Genomic DNA, 16612 nt, shown 5'->3' with positions numbered 1-16612 from the left:
GTTGTTATAGTCTCTACAGCTCGGCCAGAATCCCAGAGAGGTGGCCAGGAACGCAGAAGGACCTCGCAGCTTGCTGGGACCAATTATAGTGGTAATGGACTTTAGATCATTGACTTTAGGCTGGACTGGACTGTAGGCAGTGACAGCAGACGTAGACTTGACTTACTGGAAGTGACGGTAGATTTGAGGCCTTCCAGGTAGCTGGACACTAGCACTGAGACATCTGGTCTTGACTGTATCCCAGTACAAAGAGAGAGAAAAGAGAGCTAATTGTAATGGCCGTCCCCTTGTATGGAGGGGGGGGGGGGGGGGGCTGAGCCAAAAGCCCATAGGTCAAGCTGCAGGTCATGTGTTAAGCTGGTGACTCTCTGGGTAACATAAACACAACATGTGACATCTCAAAGGTCCTTTAGACAATTACATTAGTCCTCCAAAGGTCCTTTATACTGTCTATACATTAGCATACTGACTATATACCTATTACAGTAAATAACACTATAATTACAGCAGGGGAGACACTGCAGGAGAGCCCCCAGGTCCCTGAGGGACTCATCCTGACAGTCCCTAAGTGTAATACAGGACTATGTTCTGTACTGGGATATTACACTTTTGATCAATTGCCTGAAGATCTCCTATTAAGTCATATGAACTTTTTGGGTGCTAGAACATTATAAGTCTAATCTTGAGAGTCCACATCATTCTTAGGCCACCCATGCCTCTTACATGATTCCCCTATGTGACCAATTCTCGCTTCCGTCCCGCCACTAAAATATAGTGATCCAGTTGCCCAAGTCATCTATGTTACATAGTTACATAGTTAGTATGGTTGAAAAAAGACATATGTCCATCAAGTCCAACCAGGGGATTGAAGTGAAGGGTGTAAGGGGATAAGGGGAAGGGATGGGATTTTATATTTCTTCATAAGCATTAATGTTATTTTGTTCCAGGAATGTATCTAACCCTGTTTTAAAGCTGTTAATTGTTCCTGCTGTGACCAGTTCCTGAGGTAGACCGTTCCATAAATTCACAGTCCTCACGGTAAAGAATGCGTGTCGCCCCTTTAGACTAAACCTTTTCTTCTCCAGACGGAGGGAGTGCCCCCTCGTCCTTTGGGGGGGGGGTTTAACCTGGAACAGTTTTTGTCCATATTTTTTGTATGGGCCATTTATATACTTATATACGTTTATCATATCCCCCCTTAAACGTCTCTTCTCAAGACTAAACAATTGTAACTCCTTTAATCGCTCCTCATAGCTAAGATGATCCATGCCCCATATTAGTTTAGTCGCACGTCTCTGCACCCTTTCCAACTCCGCAGTGTCCCTTTTATGAACAGGCGACCATAACTGTTGCAATGTCGTTGCAGTATGTACAGTACTGACACCATAACATCGGGCAGACGCCATGTGACGCATTGTCTTATATCTGATCATTTATGTCTTGCAGATTCGGTCGGATGTGTTGTCCCTGAGGAGTGCATCAAATTTTGCGGGGCTGAAGTTGGTTGTTCCAATATTGCCTACCCGAAGCTGGTTACTGAACTGATGCCTAGTGGTAAGATGGATGGATGATGGATGTGATAAGGATCAATCTAGTATAATATTTACGTCAAGTTATACACTAGTGATGAGCGACATAGGCCATATTCGAATTTCGCGAATATATGGATGAATATACGTCCTATATTCGCGAAATTCGCATATTCGCTATGGTCGGTTCTTTTTTTTTCCATGCGAAAATTCATAATGACGTTTGCATAGAGCGCAGGAGCGATTATATCCGTCACCTAAAAAAAGGGAGGGGTCAGTGTCCTCTGACTGGAAGTGCCGATGTTCGCGAATATTTCCATATTCTCGAAAAATCTAAAGAACGGATATACGTCTTTATGAATATATATCAGGGGAAGAAGCTGCTGCCAGACACCTCTGGTGTTGTCTTATGTCCCTTCAGAACAAAAGGACCAGATGTTAGATTTCAACATGCCTGATCCAATCCTTCGTTCCCCTGCCATCATCTCTTGGGGTGTAGTCCGCAAACTCCCATACCTAAGATAATCATTGGGCTTGGCCGACTTTGTTCTCATGTGTACGGGCACCATGTGGCGCTCAATACTTGGGACTAGTGGGATTACTGATAGGCTTGTCTCCTCCGGGGAGAACACAGGAGGAGGTATGTTGAAATCCAGCGTTCCCAATCCTTCTTTCCTCCGACATCTGACGTCAACGGAGAGTTGGGACGCTCTCATACAACTTAGTCAGCTGGGCCCACCAAAGATAGAAGCCTAAAAAAAATATTAAAATCTTTGCCTAATAAAGTCACAGGCTTGTGTTTTTATCTTTATTTAAAGAAATTAACCCATTTTATATATTTTTTCTTTTTTGACCTCTCCTTATTCGGGAAGGCCTTCGTGGTCTGATGATCGCAGTCATGATGGCGGCTCTCATGTCTTCATTAACCTCCATATTTAACAGCAGCAGCACCCTCTTTACTATGGACATCTGGAGGAAGATCAGGAAGAATGCCAACGAGAAAGAACTTCTTCTGGTGGGAAGGTGAGTTGACCTTAAAGAGTACCTATCATGAACTAAACCATCCCTAATCCCCCCCCCCCCCCCCCCATCTGTCCCTGAGTCTTACTGCTCACTCTGCCGGCCGAGAGTGAGGGAGGAAGAGGGAATGGCCCGGCAGGCGCAACATCATGTGAAGCTGCCTGGGCTCACTTCCGCCCTTCTTCCTGTGCAGCAATTATAACTGCTTTTATCTATAATAATGCATAGGAAGACCTCGATCATCGCAGGGAAGGGAAGGCAGACCCGATGCTTGTGGAGCGCTGGATCTTTTGTAGGGCTACGAGCACAGCGCTCGCTCCAGCCTGTCTGATTGACAGGTGGGGGGCTGCGCTGTGCTTCTCACATGTCAGCTAGGGAGACCCCTAGTGGTGACTTTTTCAGCTTAAAAATAGAAAAGAAGATTATTTTTAAACACATTCAATTGGAAAGTTGTTCAGAATACTTCAATCTATAAAATATAAAAAGTTTTTTTTGGTGAGAGGTACTCTTTAAAGAGTATCAATGCTGGAACATATAGACATAGTAGCATCTCATGGTGGCTTCCGGCATTCATTGTGTTCACTCCAATGGTCATTTGGGTTCCTGCAGGAAAACTCACATCTATCTAAAAAAAATAAACACAAAAAAATATAGGAACCATAATGGGCCCAGGATTTGCTCTGTGGTAAAAAAGAGTCCATTGTGGCCAATAACCTTACAAACTCCCAAGACTGCTAAGAGTGCAAAGATGTTTTAGATCAACACCCTGGTACACCTACTCGCTCTCCCCACCTCCCAGACCCTCCTTGACAGATGTTTAAAGGGGTGCTCCGCTGCTCAGCATTGGGAACATTTTGTTTTGAACGCTGAGCAGCGGAGTACCCCTTTAAGGCCCTCTATATCAGTTAAGTAGAAACTATGAGGTGGGGGTGAGTGAGGAGGTATGCAATTCTTTGGCACTAGAGCTCAGCCCCGCCTCCTTGACACTTGGCTGAGAAATAAAAGGGCAATTTTATAATTTTGAAAACCACCTCCAGTTTGCACCAGTCTTAATGAGGATCTCAAGGGGAATACAAGACATCAGATGAGAGCATGGAGAGACAGGACACAGTGCGCCATACGTAAGACCTGATAATAGACTGAAACGTTTTGGCGTGCATTCAGTGTTTTATTTGTATTTTTCCACTATTTTTTTTTTTTTTACCATACCTTATATGAATTAAAAAAAAAAAATATTTTGGAAGCTGGGGACACTTTTCCAAATTTTTTTGCTGCATATTCCATAAAAGCACCAAAAGAGGAAGTACCCAAATCCTGGGTGTCTAGGATTAGTGAGCCGACCTGGAAAAAGCAAACCCCAAAAACCAGTATAAATTCTATGGCCTGGTTCACATCACGATTTTACCATCCAATTAACAGACAGTGAAATCAGACAAAATCGGATTACCGAAATTGTATACAATCGTATTTAAATAAATGTTTGGTATCCGATTTAAAATCGTATCAAAAAAAAAAAAGCTGAAAATTTCATCCGGTTTTTCACAAAAAATCTGATCATGTTTGGAAAATTATATGTATGTCAAGGACAGTAAAGTTTATTTTAAGACACTACTGCGCATGTGTAAAAAGAAATTGCGTGCAATAAATCTGAGGAAATCGCACAGTCACACGATTCAATACGATTTACATAGGCCTTAAAGGGGTACTCCCCTGGCAAACATTTTTTTTTAAATCAACTGGTGCCAGAAAGTTAACACGATTTATAAATTACTTCTATTTAAAAATCTTAATCCTTCCAGTACTTATTAGCTTCTATTTGCTCCACAGGAAGTTTTTTTCTTTTTTGAATTTCCTTTCTGTCTGACCACAGTGCTCTCTGCTGACATCTCTGTTCATTTTAGGAACTGTCCAGAGTAGGAGCAAATCCCCATAGCAAACCTCTCCTGCTCTGGACAGTTCCCAGAGAGCACTGTGGTCAGACTGAAAAGGAAATTCAAAAAGAAAATAACTTCCTGTGGAGCAAATAGAAGCTGATAAGTACTGGAAGGATTAAGATTTTTAAATAGAAGTAATTTACAAATCTGTTTAACTTTCTGGCACCAGTTGATTTAAAAAAAAAAGTTTTCCAGGGGAGTACCCCTTTAATCATAATAAAAAAAAAAAACCTGACACAATTTTGATCCTATTTTGAATATGGGCGAAAAATCGCGGTCAACCAGATTTTTAACCCCCCCCCCACCCCCCATCTAAAATCGTGCAAATTCGGATGCGGATCAAAACTGACGCATGTGTTGGATAGGATTATTCAATGGAAGTCAATGGATACGATTTGAAGGTAAAAAATCGTGAGAAAACGTAGGATGGTAAAATCGCAACGGGAATGCACCCTAACATCCTTACACCAGAAGACGCCTCATGGGCTTCTATTTGCTGAGGATTAGTTTACGTCGGGTGGTGTGACCCTTCATCTGGCATGGAGATCCCTCCACTCTCTAGTTCAGTGTTTCCCAACCAGCATGCCTCCAGCTGTTGCAAAACTACAACTCCCAGCATGCCCGGACAGCCGAAGGCTGTCCGGGCATGCTGGGAGTTGTAGTTTTGCAACAGCTGGAGGTGCACTGGTTTGAATTTGGTATATTACTGTCAAACAATACTGTCTACTGTCTACTTCCTATCACTTTTAAAGCTTCAGGAGACCCAGAAAGCTGGGTGGCATACAGTATGTGTGCCACCCAGCTTTCCCAGTATCCTAAAGAACTCCAATATGGCTTCTTTACCAAACAGATATTCTCTTCAGTAGACTGAGAAAGCGGGGAGTTGTAGTTTTGCAACAATTGGAAGCACCCTGGCGGGGAAACACTGTACTTGATGTATAATACTGTCTTAAATTGTTGTTTTATTTAAGAAGTGCAGGAAAGACAAGCAACCTATCACTGCTGGGGCTTCAGGAGACCGGGCATGCTGGGAGTTGTAGTTCTGCAACAGCTGGAAGTGCACTGGTTTGAATTTGGTATATTACTGTCAAACAATACTGTCTACTTCCTATCACTTTTAAAGCTTCAGGAGACTCAGAAAGCTGGGTGGCATACAGTATGTGTGCCACCCAGCTTTCCCAGTTTCCTAAAGAACTCCAATATGGCTTCTTTACCAAACAGATATTCTCTTCAGGAGACTGGGAAAGCCGTGAGTTGTAGTTTTGCAACAATTGGAGGCACCCTGGCGGGGAAACACTGTACTCGATGTATAATACTGTCTTAAATTGTTGTTTTATTTAAGAAGTGCAGGAAATACAAGCAACCTATCACTGATGGGGTTTCAGGAGACCGGGCATGCTGGGAGTTGTAGTTCTGCAACAGCTGGAGGTGCACTGGTTTGAATTTGGTATATTACTGTCAAACAATACTGTCTACTTCCTATCACTTTTAAAGCTTCAGGAGACTCAGAAAGCTAGGTGGCATACAGTATGTGTGTCACCCAGCTTTCCCAGTATCCTAAAGAACTCCAATATGGCTTCTTTACCAAACAGATATTCTCTTCAGGAGACTGGGAAAGCCGGGAGTTGTAGTTTTGCAACAATTGGAGGCACCCTGGCGGGGAAACACTGTACTCGATGTATAATACTGTCAAAAAATACCGTCTTAAATTGTTGTTTTATTTAAGAAGTGCAGGAAAGACAAGCAGCCTATCACTGCTGGGGCTTCAGGAGACCGGGCATGCTGGGAGTTGTAGTTCTACAACAGCTGGAGGTGCACTGGTTTGAATTTGGTATATTACTGTCAAACAATACTGTCTACTTCCTATCACTTTTAAAGCTTCAGGAGACTCAGAAAGCTAGGTGGCATACAGTATGTGTGTCACCCAGCTTTCCCAGAATCCTAAAGAACTCCAATATGGCTTCTTTACCAAACAGATATTCTCTTCAGGAGACTGGGAAAGCCGGGAGTTGTAGTTTTGCAACAGCTGGAGGCACGCTGGTTAGGAAATACAGCTGTGGTTTACCTCCGTCTTTGCTGCAGCTTTTCTGTTTTATGAGTTACCTGAAGATGAAAGGAAGATTTATATCCAGTAATTATATATATCTGTGGATTTCTAGGGAAGTGATTTATAGTCGATGGTTTCTTTTCTTGTACGCGTTGTGTTATTTATTGGGTGACGGTCCCGGTCTCTTATCTGTAAAGGTGAGTGCACATCCCATCTGGTCCTGGTCTGACAATGTGACTTCAAAACGTCTCTAAATAATGGTCACACAGGATAGTTTACACCACAAATTGGCATAGAAGTGCAAAATAACTATAGAATGCCATGTTAGAAGTCAAAAGACCTAAAACTTCCCATGAGGCTTTGAGGCCTCTCCTCATTTGGGTGCACTGTCCGGGAGTGCACTAGAGAAGAAGCTGGAAAGGACGAAAGGACTCACCCATAGACCTAGGAATATAGGGGGGTATTTATCAATTTTGCCTGTTGACCGTTTCTTTTCACCCTTTTTTTTTCACTTTGGTTTTCGTGGACATGCCCCAAATTTATCATTTGGTGCAAGTTGTTAGTAATTTTGGCTCAAATGTTGAAATCAACCGTATACAGCGCCTTTTACACAGAACTTACCACCACAGAGGACGCGTATTTTACCCTGTAGAGCAGCCATTTCGAAGTCCCTCCTGCAGTATTTCTGCAAGCGACGTGAGTTGTTTTCTATTGTGGGGTTTATAGTCACCATGTGAAATGGATTTTATTTTCAATTTGGGTAGTTTTTTTTTTTGTTACTTTAGTGCAGTGGTCTTCAACCTGCGGACCTCCAGATGTTGCAAAACTACAATTCCCAGCATGCCCAGACAGCCGTTGGCTGTCCGGGCATGCTGGGAATTGTAGTTTTGCAACATCTGGAGGTCCGCAGGTTGGAGACCACTGCTTTAGTGCTTACCTTTCCTGAACCTGTGCGGCCATGTCCAATGGTGGCTCAACGGAGGGTGAAGGTTCCTCAGAGACAACCATGTCGCAGGATAGTATCGAGCAGCCCCCGGAGGCGTCGCTGCTTTTAGGGATCGACCGATATCGTTTTTTTAGGGCCAATACCGATAATCGGTGCAGGTTAGGGCCGATAGCCGATAACTTATACTGATATTCCGGTATAAGTTATCGGCTATTTAACCCCCTGCGACACCGCTGCAGATCATTGATTTAAAGCGGGCGCTTTAAATCAATGATCTGCAGTGGCTTTTGTGGTGCCATAGGCCGCCGCCACCACCCGCTTCTCTCCCCCTACCTGTCAGGGTGGTCCGGGCCATCCATCCTTCCTGTAGTGTCCGGGGGCGTTCCGGGTGAAGAGTGAACCGGTCCGGGCTGTTCTTCTCCGGCGGTCTTCTTCACCACTCCGAGCAGGCTCCGGCCTAGTAAGCTGCATAGACGTCGCTGCGCAGTGACGCCCGTGCGCAGCGACGCACCTGACGTCACGGCGTAGCGGCGTCTATGCAGCGTACTAGGCCGGAGCCTGCTCGGAGTGGAGAAGATGACCGCCAGAGAAGAAGGACAGCCCGGACCGGTTCACTCTTCACCCGGAACGCCCCCGGACACTACAGGAAGGAAGGATGGCCCGGACCAACCCCATTACGGGTAAGTTTAATTTTTTTATTGACTCGGAGGGTGGGGGAGGGGCCCGACCGGTATAGCGGTATGGGCAAAAATCCATACCGGTATACCGCCCAGCATCACGGTGGGGGGTGCGACGCGGTGCGGTGGGTCGGGGATGCGGTGCGGCGGGTCGGGGGGGTGGCGGTCATGGTGCGGTGGGGGCGGTGCGGGGCATTATCGGCTTATCGGCAAGGTAATTGCCGATACCGATAATGCCCAAAATCGTGATTATCGGCCGATAATATCGGCCATACCGATAATCGGTCGATCCCTAGCTGCTTTCACAAAAAAAAAATGTATAATGTATTTTGACGCCTTTACATTTTCTGACATTGCTAAGTGTGTTTTCCATGTGCAAAATTTCTTAGTGGGGATTTGTGCCAAAAAAAATGTGATTTGCGCAAATGATCGATTGGCGCAATTTATGAATTACTGACTAAAGTTCAAATCACACACAGGACCGTGTGATTTTGAGAAAGTTGTAAAAATGACAGTGGAAAAGATGCGCCAAAGTATTGCACCAAAGATACGTGAAAAAACACACATAAATCCTTTGGTAAATACCCCCCATTTTTATTTGGCCCGTTTACAGATTTGTGCCCGCCATCTTCCTGTACCAATGATAGTGTAATGCCCTCAGGGACGTTGCGATGAGATTGGGTAATCCGGAGCCAGTCTGGTCAGTCTGGGAATGAGGTTTTGGTTTCCTCGTATCTTGTCTATTTAGAGATATTGTAATGAGGTAATTACATACTGTATTATAGATCTCCGCCTCGCACAATAACCAATAACATGTTTCCTTGAACTCACCACTTTAACAAGCAATTTGTCGCCCCCGCGAATCGCAACAACTATAGGGCCCAATAATGAGAGATGCAGAGACTCCATGGGCAGAACCACCAGGGGTGGCAGGTATATGGGTCCAAACAAGTAAGAGGACGCGACATGGTGCGGTTAGTGATGGCTATGAGAGGTAATGTGGCCCTGTTCTTAGGTGAACTATGGGCCCTTATATTATGCTCTAATGTGTCATCACTGTGTGTATTATCCCTGTACTGTGACATCACTGTATGTATTATCCCTGTACTGTGACATCACTGTGTGGATTATCCCTGTACTGTGACATCACTGTGTGTATTATCCCTGTACTGTGACATCACTGTGTATTATCCCTGTACTGTGACATCACTGTGTATTATCTCTGTACTGTGACATCACTGTGTGTATTATCCCTGTACTGTGACATCACTGTGTGTATTATTCCTGTACTGTGACATCACTGTGTGTATTATCCCTGTACTGTGACATCACTGTATATTATCCCTGTACTGTGACATCACTGTATATTATCCCTGTACTGTGACATCACTGTGTGTATTATCCCTGTACTGTGACATCACTGTGTGTATTATCCCTGTACTGTGACATCACTGTGTGTATTATCCCTGTACTGTGACATCACTGTATATTATCCCTGTACTGTGACATCACTGTGTGTATTATCCCTGTACTGTGACATCACTGTGTATATTATCCCTGTACTGTGACATCACTGTGTATATTATCCCTGTACTGTGACATCACTGTGTGTATTATCCCTGTACTGTGACATCACTGTGTATTATCTCTGTACTGTGACATCACTGTATATTATCCCTGTACTGTGACATCACTGTGTGTATTATCCCTGTACTGTGACATCACTGTGTATATTATCCCTGTACTGTGACATCACTGTGTGTATTATCCCTGTACTGTGACATCACTGTGTGTATTATCCCTGTACTGTGACATCACTGTATGTATTATCCCTGTACTGTGACATCACTGTGTGTATTATCCCTGTACTGTGACATCACTGTGTGTATTATCCCTGTACTGTGACATCACTGCCCCTTGAGCCCATTGATAACCTTAATCCCACTATATAAGAGTGACGACTATAATGCCCCCTAATAATAACTACACTTACAGTCGCAGTGACAACAACACTAACAGCTATAGGGCCCTGAGTAATGGTCTCACGATGCCTCCTTACCATGCACGACAACCTCCAATTTCCATAATTCTCATTAATTAATTACTTATTCCTGGACGTACCATTATCTCTGAGGCGTAATAGAAGGATATGTGAATATCTGGCATCGGCAGTGACCTGCATTGTTTGGCCTCTCCTTAAATCTGTCATCAGTCTGAGCATCCGCAAGATGTTATCCATCCCAACATCCATAATCCGTCACGTAGACAACCAGCGACCCAGCAGCAGCCAGAATCGACTTCCCATACCGGTCCACATACTCTGACGGTGACAAAGTGTGTGTTGTGTCTGGTACAGGAGGTTACGTATCCAGCATTGCCTACATAAGAGTGACCGGTAGGGTTCATAGGTGATTAGGACAGGTTTGTGTCTCACTTATTGGCCTCCAGAGCAGCATTTCCTGACCAGGGTGCCTCCAGCTGTTTCAAAACTACAACTCCCAGCTTTCCCAGTCTCCTGAAGCAGCCATTTTAGAGCTCTTCAGAAGACTGGAAAAGCAGGGTGGCATGCATACTGCGTGCCACCCTGCTTTCCAATTCTTCTGAAGCCCCAGCAGTGATAGGCTGCTCGTCCTCCCTGCACAGTGTTTCCCATTCAGTCTGCCTCCAGCTGTTGCAAAACTACAACTTTTAACTTTTCCAGTCTCCTGAAGCAGCCATATAAGAGCTCTTCAGAAGACTGGGAAAGCAGGGTGGCGTGCATACTGTAGGCCACCCTGCTTACCCATTCTTCTGACGTCTCCTGAATCCCCAGCAGTGATAGGCTGCTAGTGCTTCCTGCAGAGCGTTTCCCATTCAGTCTGCCTCCAGCTGTTGCAAAACTATAACTCCAAGCTTTCCCAGACTCCTGAAGCAGCCATATTAGAACTCTTCAGAAGACTGGAAAAGCAGGGTGGCATGCATACTGTAGGCCACTCTGCTTTTCCATTCTTCTGAAGTCTCCTGAAGCCCCAGCAGTGATAGGCTGCTTGTCCTTCCTGCACAGCGTTTCCCATTCAGTCTGCCTCCAGCTGTTGCAAAACTACAAATCCCAGCTTTCCCAGTCTCCTGAAGCAGCCATATTAGAACTCTTCAGAAATTACTTGGAAAGCAGGGTGGCATGCATACTGCAAGCCACACTTCTTTCCCAGTCTCCTGAAGCTTCCAGCAGTGCTAAGCTGCTTATCCTCCCTGCAGAGTGTTTCCCCTCCAGTGTGCCTCCAGCTGTTGCAAAACTACAATTCCCAGCATGCCCGGACAGCCAAAGGCTGTCCGGGCATGCTGGGAGTTGTAGTTTTGCAACAGCCAACAATTGCCCGGACATGCCGGGAGTTATAGTTTTGCAAAAGCTGGAGACACATTGGAGTCAGACCCCTGCCAATCTAATAGTGACAGCCTACCCCGAAGATAGGCTATGCATTTTTAAAGCCCCGTTCTCCGTCACTATGACAGCTCTGGCGGTAGTTCTTTGGCGCTATATAGAATAAGTCGTAAAAATATATTGATAGATAAGTATTTTCGACACTCTTTGCTCTCATTAAGGAGGATTATATCCATCAATTACATCAGATCACACATCTAGGTCAGGGATTATAGCAGAAATGCCAAACTTCTGCTAAAGATATTCATCAAAACCATAATACAAATGTACCCAACAACAAGTCGCTTTGTTCACATACAGTATAAAAGTAACAAATTTTTTTTTTTTAAATACATTAAAAAAAAGGACCGGGCAGATTCCAAGTCTGTTGACATGAGTACACACAAAGGGGATCAAAAGTTTGGGCACCCCAGGTAAAAATTTGTAGAGTCTTTCAATTCTTGTTTGAGGTATCTTTGCCCATTCTTCCTTACAAAAGTCTTCCAGTTCTTTGAGATTTCTGGGCTGTCTGTCACGCACTGCTCTTTTAAGGTCTATCCATAGATTTTCAATTATGTTGAGGTCAGGAGATTGTGAAGGCCATGGCAAAACCTTCAGTTTACGCCTCTTGATGTAATCCCCCGTGGATTTCGAGGTGTGTTTAGGATCATTGTCCATTTGTAGAAACCATCCTCTCTTTAACTTTAGCTTTTTCACAGATGGCATCAAGTTAGCATCCAAAATTTGCTGAAATTTTATTGAAACCCTTTTTTCCTTCTACTCGTGAGATGTTCCCTGTGCCACTGGCTGCAATACAACCCCAAAGCATGATTGATCCACCCCCATGCTTAACAGTTGGACAGAGGTTCTTTTCATTAAATTCTGTTCCCCTTCTTCTCCAAATGTACCTTTGCTCATTCCGGCCAAAAAGTTAAATTTTAACCTCATCGGTCCACAGAACTTGTTTCCAAAATGCATCGGGCTTGTCTATATGTTCATTTGCAAAGTTCAAACGCTGATTTTTGTGGTGAGGACGTAGAAGAGGTTTTCTTCTGATGACTCTTCCATGAAGACCATATTTGTACAAGTATCTCTTTATAGTGGAATAGTGTACCACAACTCAGGTGTCTGCCAGATCTTTCTGGAGGGATTGTGCAGTCAAACGTGGGTTTTGAATTGTTTTTCTCACAATCCTGCGAGCTGTTCTGTCTGATATTTTTCTTGGTCTTCCAGATCTTTCTTTAACTTCTACTGTTCTGATGACTGCCATTTCTTAATTACATTCTGAACAGAATATTGACATCTGAAAATGTTCTTCTTCAGCTTTCTCCATCTTTGTGAGCATCAACTATTTTCAGTTTCAGATTTCTAGACACAATAAATTAATACAATTAATATACACTGCTCAAAAAATAAAGGGAACACTTAAACAATAGTGTTGAGCGGCATAGGCCATATTCGAATTCGCGAATATTCGCGAATATATGGACGAATATTCGTATATATTCGCGAATATTCGCATATTCGTTATATTCTCGTTTTATTTTCGCATACGCGAAGATTCGCGTATACGAAAATTAAAATATGTGAAAATTCGCATACGCAAAATTAGCACGTGCGAACATTCGCATATGCGAAAATTAGCATATGCTAATTTTCGCATATTTGAATTTTTGCACGCCAGTCTCACACAGTAGTATTACAGCCTTCTTTACACCACACAAGCTGGAAGCAGAGAGGGGTGATCACTGTGATGTGTACTGTGAAGAAAAAAACAACAAAAAAAAACGAATATTCGTAATTACGAATATATAGCGCTATATTCGCGAAATTCGCGAATATGCGATATTCGCGAATAATATTCGAATTGCGAATATTCGCGAGCAACACTATTAAACAACACAATGTGACTCCAAGTCACTGACACTTCTGTGAAATCCCACTGTCCACTCAGGAAGAACACTGATTGACAATCCCTTTCACATGCTGTTGTGCAAATGGAACAGACAACAGGTGGAAACTATAGGCAATTAGCAAGACACCCCCAATAAAGGAGTGGTTCTCCAGGTGGTGACCACAGACCACTTCTCAGTTCCTATGCTTCCTGGCTGATGTTTTGGTCACTTTTGAATGCTGGCGGTGCTTTCACTCTAGTGGTAGCATGAGACGGAGTCTACAACCCACACAAGTGGCTCAGGTAGTGCAGCTCATTCAGGATGGCACATCAATGCGAGCTGTGGCAAGAAGGTTTTCTGTGTCTGTCAGCGTAGTGTCCAGAGCATGGGGGCGCTACCATTAGACAGGACAGTATATCAGGAGACGTGGAGGAGGCCGTAGGAGGGCAACAACCCAGCAGCAGGACCGCTACCTCCACCTTTGTGCAAGGAGGAGCAGGAGTCACACTGCCAGAGCCCTGCAAAATTACCTCCAGCAGACAACAAATGTGCATGTGTCCACTCAAACGGTCAGAAACAGACTCCATGAGGGTGGTATGAGGGCCCGAGACGTCCACAGGTGGGGGTTGTGCTTACAGCCCAACACCGTGCAGGACGTTTGGCATTTGCCAGAGAACATCAAGATTGGCAAATTCACCACTGGTGCCCTGTGCTCTTCACAGATGAAAGCAGGTTCACACTTAGCACATGTGACAGAGTCTGGAGACGCCGTGGAAAACGTTTTTCTGTCTGCAACATCCTCCAGCATGACCGGTTTGGCGGTGGGTCAGTAGTGGTGTGGGTGGCATTTCTTTGGGGAGCCGCACAGCCCCCATGTGCTTGCCAGAGGTAGCCTGACTGCCATTAGGTACCGAGATGAGATCCTCAGACCCCTTGTGAGACCATATGCTGGTGCGGTTGGCCCTGGGTTCCTCCTACAAGACAATGCTAGACCTCATGTGGCTGGAGTGTGTCAGCAGTTCCTGTAAGAGGAAGGCATTGATGCTATGGACTGGCCGCCCATTCCCCAGACCTGAATCCGATTGAGCACATCTGGGACGTCTCGCTCCATCCACCACAGACTGTCCAGGAGTTGGCGGATGCTTTAGTCCAGGTCTGGGAGGACATCCCTCAGGAGACCATCCGCCACCTCATCAGGAGCATGCCCAGGTGTTGTAGGGAGGTCATACAGGCACGTGGAGGCCACACACACTACTGAGCCTCATTGTGACTTGTATTAAGGACATTACATAAAGTTGGATCAGCCTGTAGTGGGGTTTTCCTCTGTGATTTTGAGTGTGACTCCATATCCAGACCTCCATGGGTTGATAAATTAGATTTCCATTGATAATTTTTGTGTAATTTTGTTGTCCGCACATTCAGCTATGTAAAGACAAAAGTATTTCATACGATTAGTTCATTCATTCAGATCTAGAATGTGTTATCTTAGTGTTCTCTTTATTTTTTTTGAGCAGTGTACATAGCGAATAGTACAGCATACAGTATAGGTGTCCCTATGCTATACATGATACCACATGCTACACTAACATTCCTGCACACATTATATACATGACAGTACAACATACAGCACAGGTGTCCCTACGCTATACATCATACCACATGCTCCACTAACATTCCTGCACACATTATATACATAACAGTACAACATACAGCACAGGTGTCCCTACACTATACATCATACCACATGCTACGCTAACATTCCTGCACAAATTTTTAAACAAAGTCAAAAAATAAAGCATTACAGACAGTAATATGGCATGGGGGTTAGAAAAGAGGGGAATAGGGAGGGGAGACCACAGGCCTAAAGGTTTATTGAGAGACAAAACACAACGAGGGGAGAAGGGGAAGGAGAGAGATGTTTATCCTCTTCTTTCTTGACGTCTGGACTGTCTATGATGGAATAGTCCCTGATCAGGTGGCAGTCCTGGATGGACATCTTCTCCGAATTTATCAGTGTTCCCAGCACTAAATACACAGATAATATCTATAGATTCTACCTTCATTTACTCCTTTCTTGCACTGTCAGTGGTTTTTGTCCTTTAATTCATTAGAACATTATCTGATGTGACTAATTTTTACAGTCTGGAAATGAAATAACAATTAACATATCTATCACATTATCATTGGGCTCTATTATTGGCTCCAATTATGCAAGGTGTGAAGGGTTATTTTCTATGGGAGATCATCACTGCTGGATTTCACCAATGATCTCTTATAATTTCAGAAGTACAGCTCATCGTTTCCTTATTGCTTTTTACCTACAGTAATGAGAGACAGAGTAATAGTTAATAATACTTATGGGGATCCCTGATTATGAAATCTGCCTGTTTCCACTATGAAGGGTGGCACGCATACCTAGTGTTACCCAGCTTTTCCAGTCTCCTGAAGCCCAGGTAGTGTCAGGCTGCTCGTCCTCCCTGCACTCCTAACTGCAATAGTGCTGCCATTCCCTCTCCCTGCTCTGATGTCTTCTTTTCCCCCCTCACTCTTCTTTCACCCTGCGGAAATCTTCTCCCCATACCCATCCCAACCCCTCTCCCTTCCCCTACACTAGCTATTCTCTGCACTGGCCTGCTGGACAGTTAAATCATACTTTACCATGATGCTGATCTGGCAGCAGGATGTTTAAAACTCCTGGGCAATCTCCGCAGATTGAGAGTAACATAATCAGGAGATGTACCAGATGTCCAATAGACTTGCATGGAGCTCTGCTGTTTTACTCTCTGGATGTGAAAATTGATGGTACAGGGACATCCTACATGGGACTTCCTGTACATCTCCTGGTCACATTACTCTTGGGCTGCGGAGATTGCCCAGGAGTTTTAGACATTCTGTTGCCGGATCAACATCATGGTTAAGTATGATTTAACTGTCCGGGCTTTCAGGACATCCCCTAATTCTACTATATTTTTTGTTGACATATAAGTAACGTAAGTCATACTGGAACATATGTATACAAACACACACATGGGTTGAGTTTTATAGATAGATATAGGAGCCTACATCAGGGTCCCGTATCTCCCAATCCGATTGACATTGCGATGGCCATGTTTGACATGGACGCCCGTGCCATATCCCGCGCTTCGAGAAATTCTGTCATTTGTGAG

The 16612-nt window shown here is 44.2% G+C and overlaps 1 protein-coding gene across 7 annotated transcripts in view; it reads left to right on the top strand.

The window, feature by feature from the left end:
- SLC5A10 (solute carrier family 5 member 10) overlaps positions 1 to 16612 on the top strand; it is a 293441-nt gene that overhangs the window by 254423 nt on the left and 22406 nt on the right. For all 7 annotated transcript variants that reach the window (XM_056535553.1, XM_056535550.1, XM_056535551.1 and 4 more), the window contains 2 exons: positions 1447 to 1554; positions 2402 to 2552. In XM_056535553.1, coding sequence (XP_056391528.1) covers positions 1447 to 1554; positions 2402 to 2552 — 259 coding nt within the window. The remainder of the gene's footprint in view (positions 1 to 1446; positions 1555 to 2401; positions 2553 to 16612) is intronic.

Source organism: Hyla sarda, chromosome 8, assembly GCF_029499605.1.
Source record: "Hyla sarda isolate aHylSar1 chromosome 8, aHylSar1.hap1, whole genome shotgun sequence".
Lineage (NCBI taxonomy): Eukaryota > Metazoa > Chordata > Amphibia > Anura > Hylidae > Hyla > Hyla sarda.
This window is presented reverse-complemented; position numbering and strand designations above follow the sequence as displayed.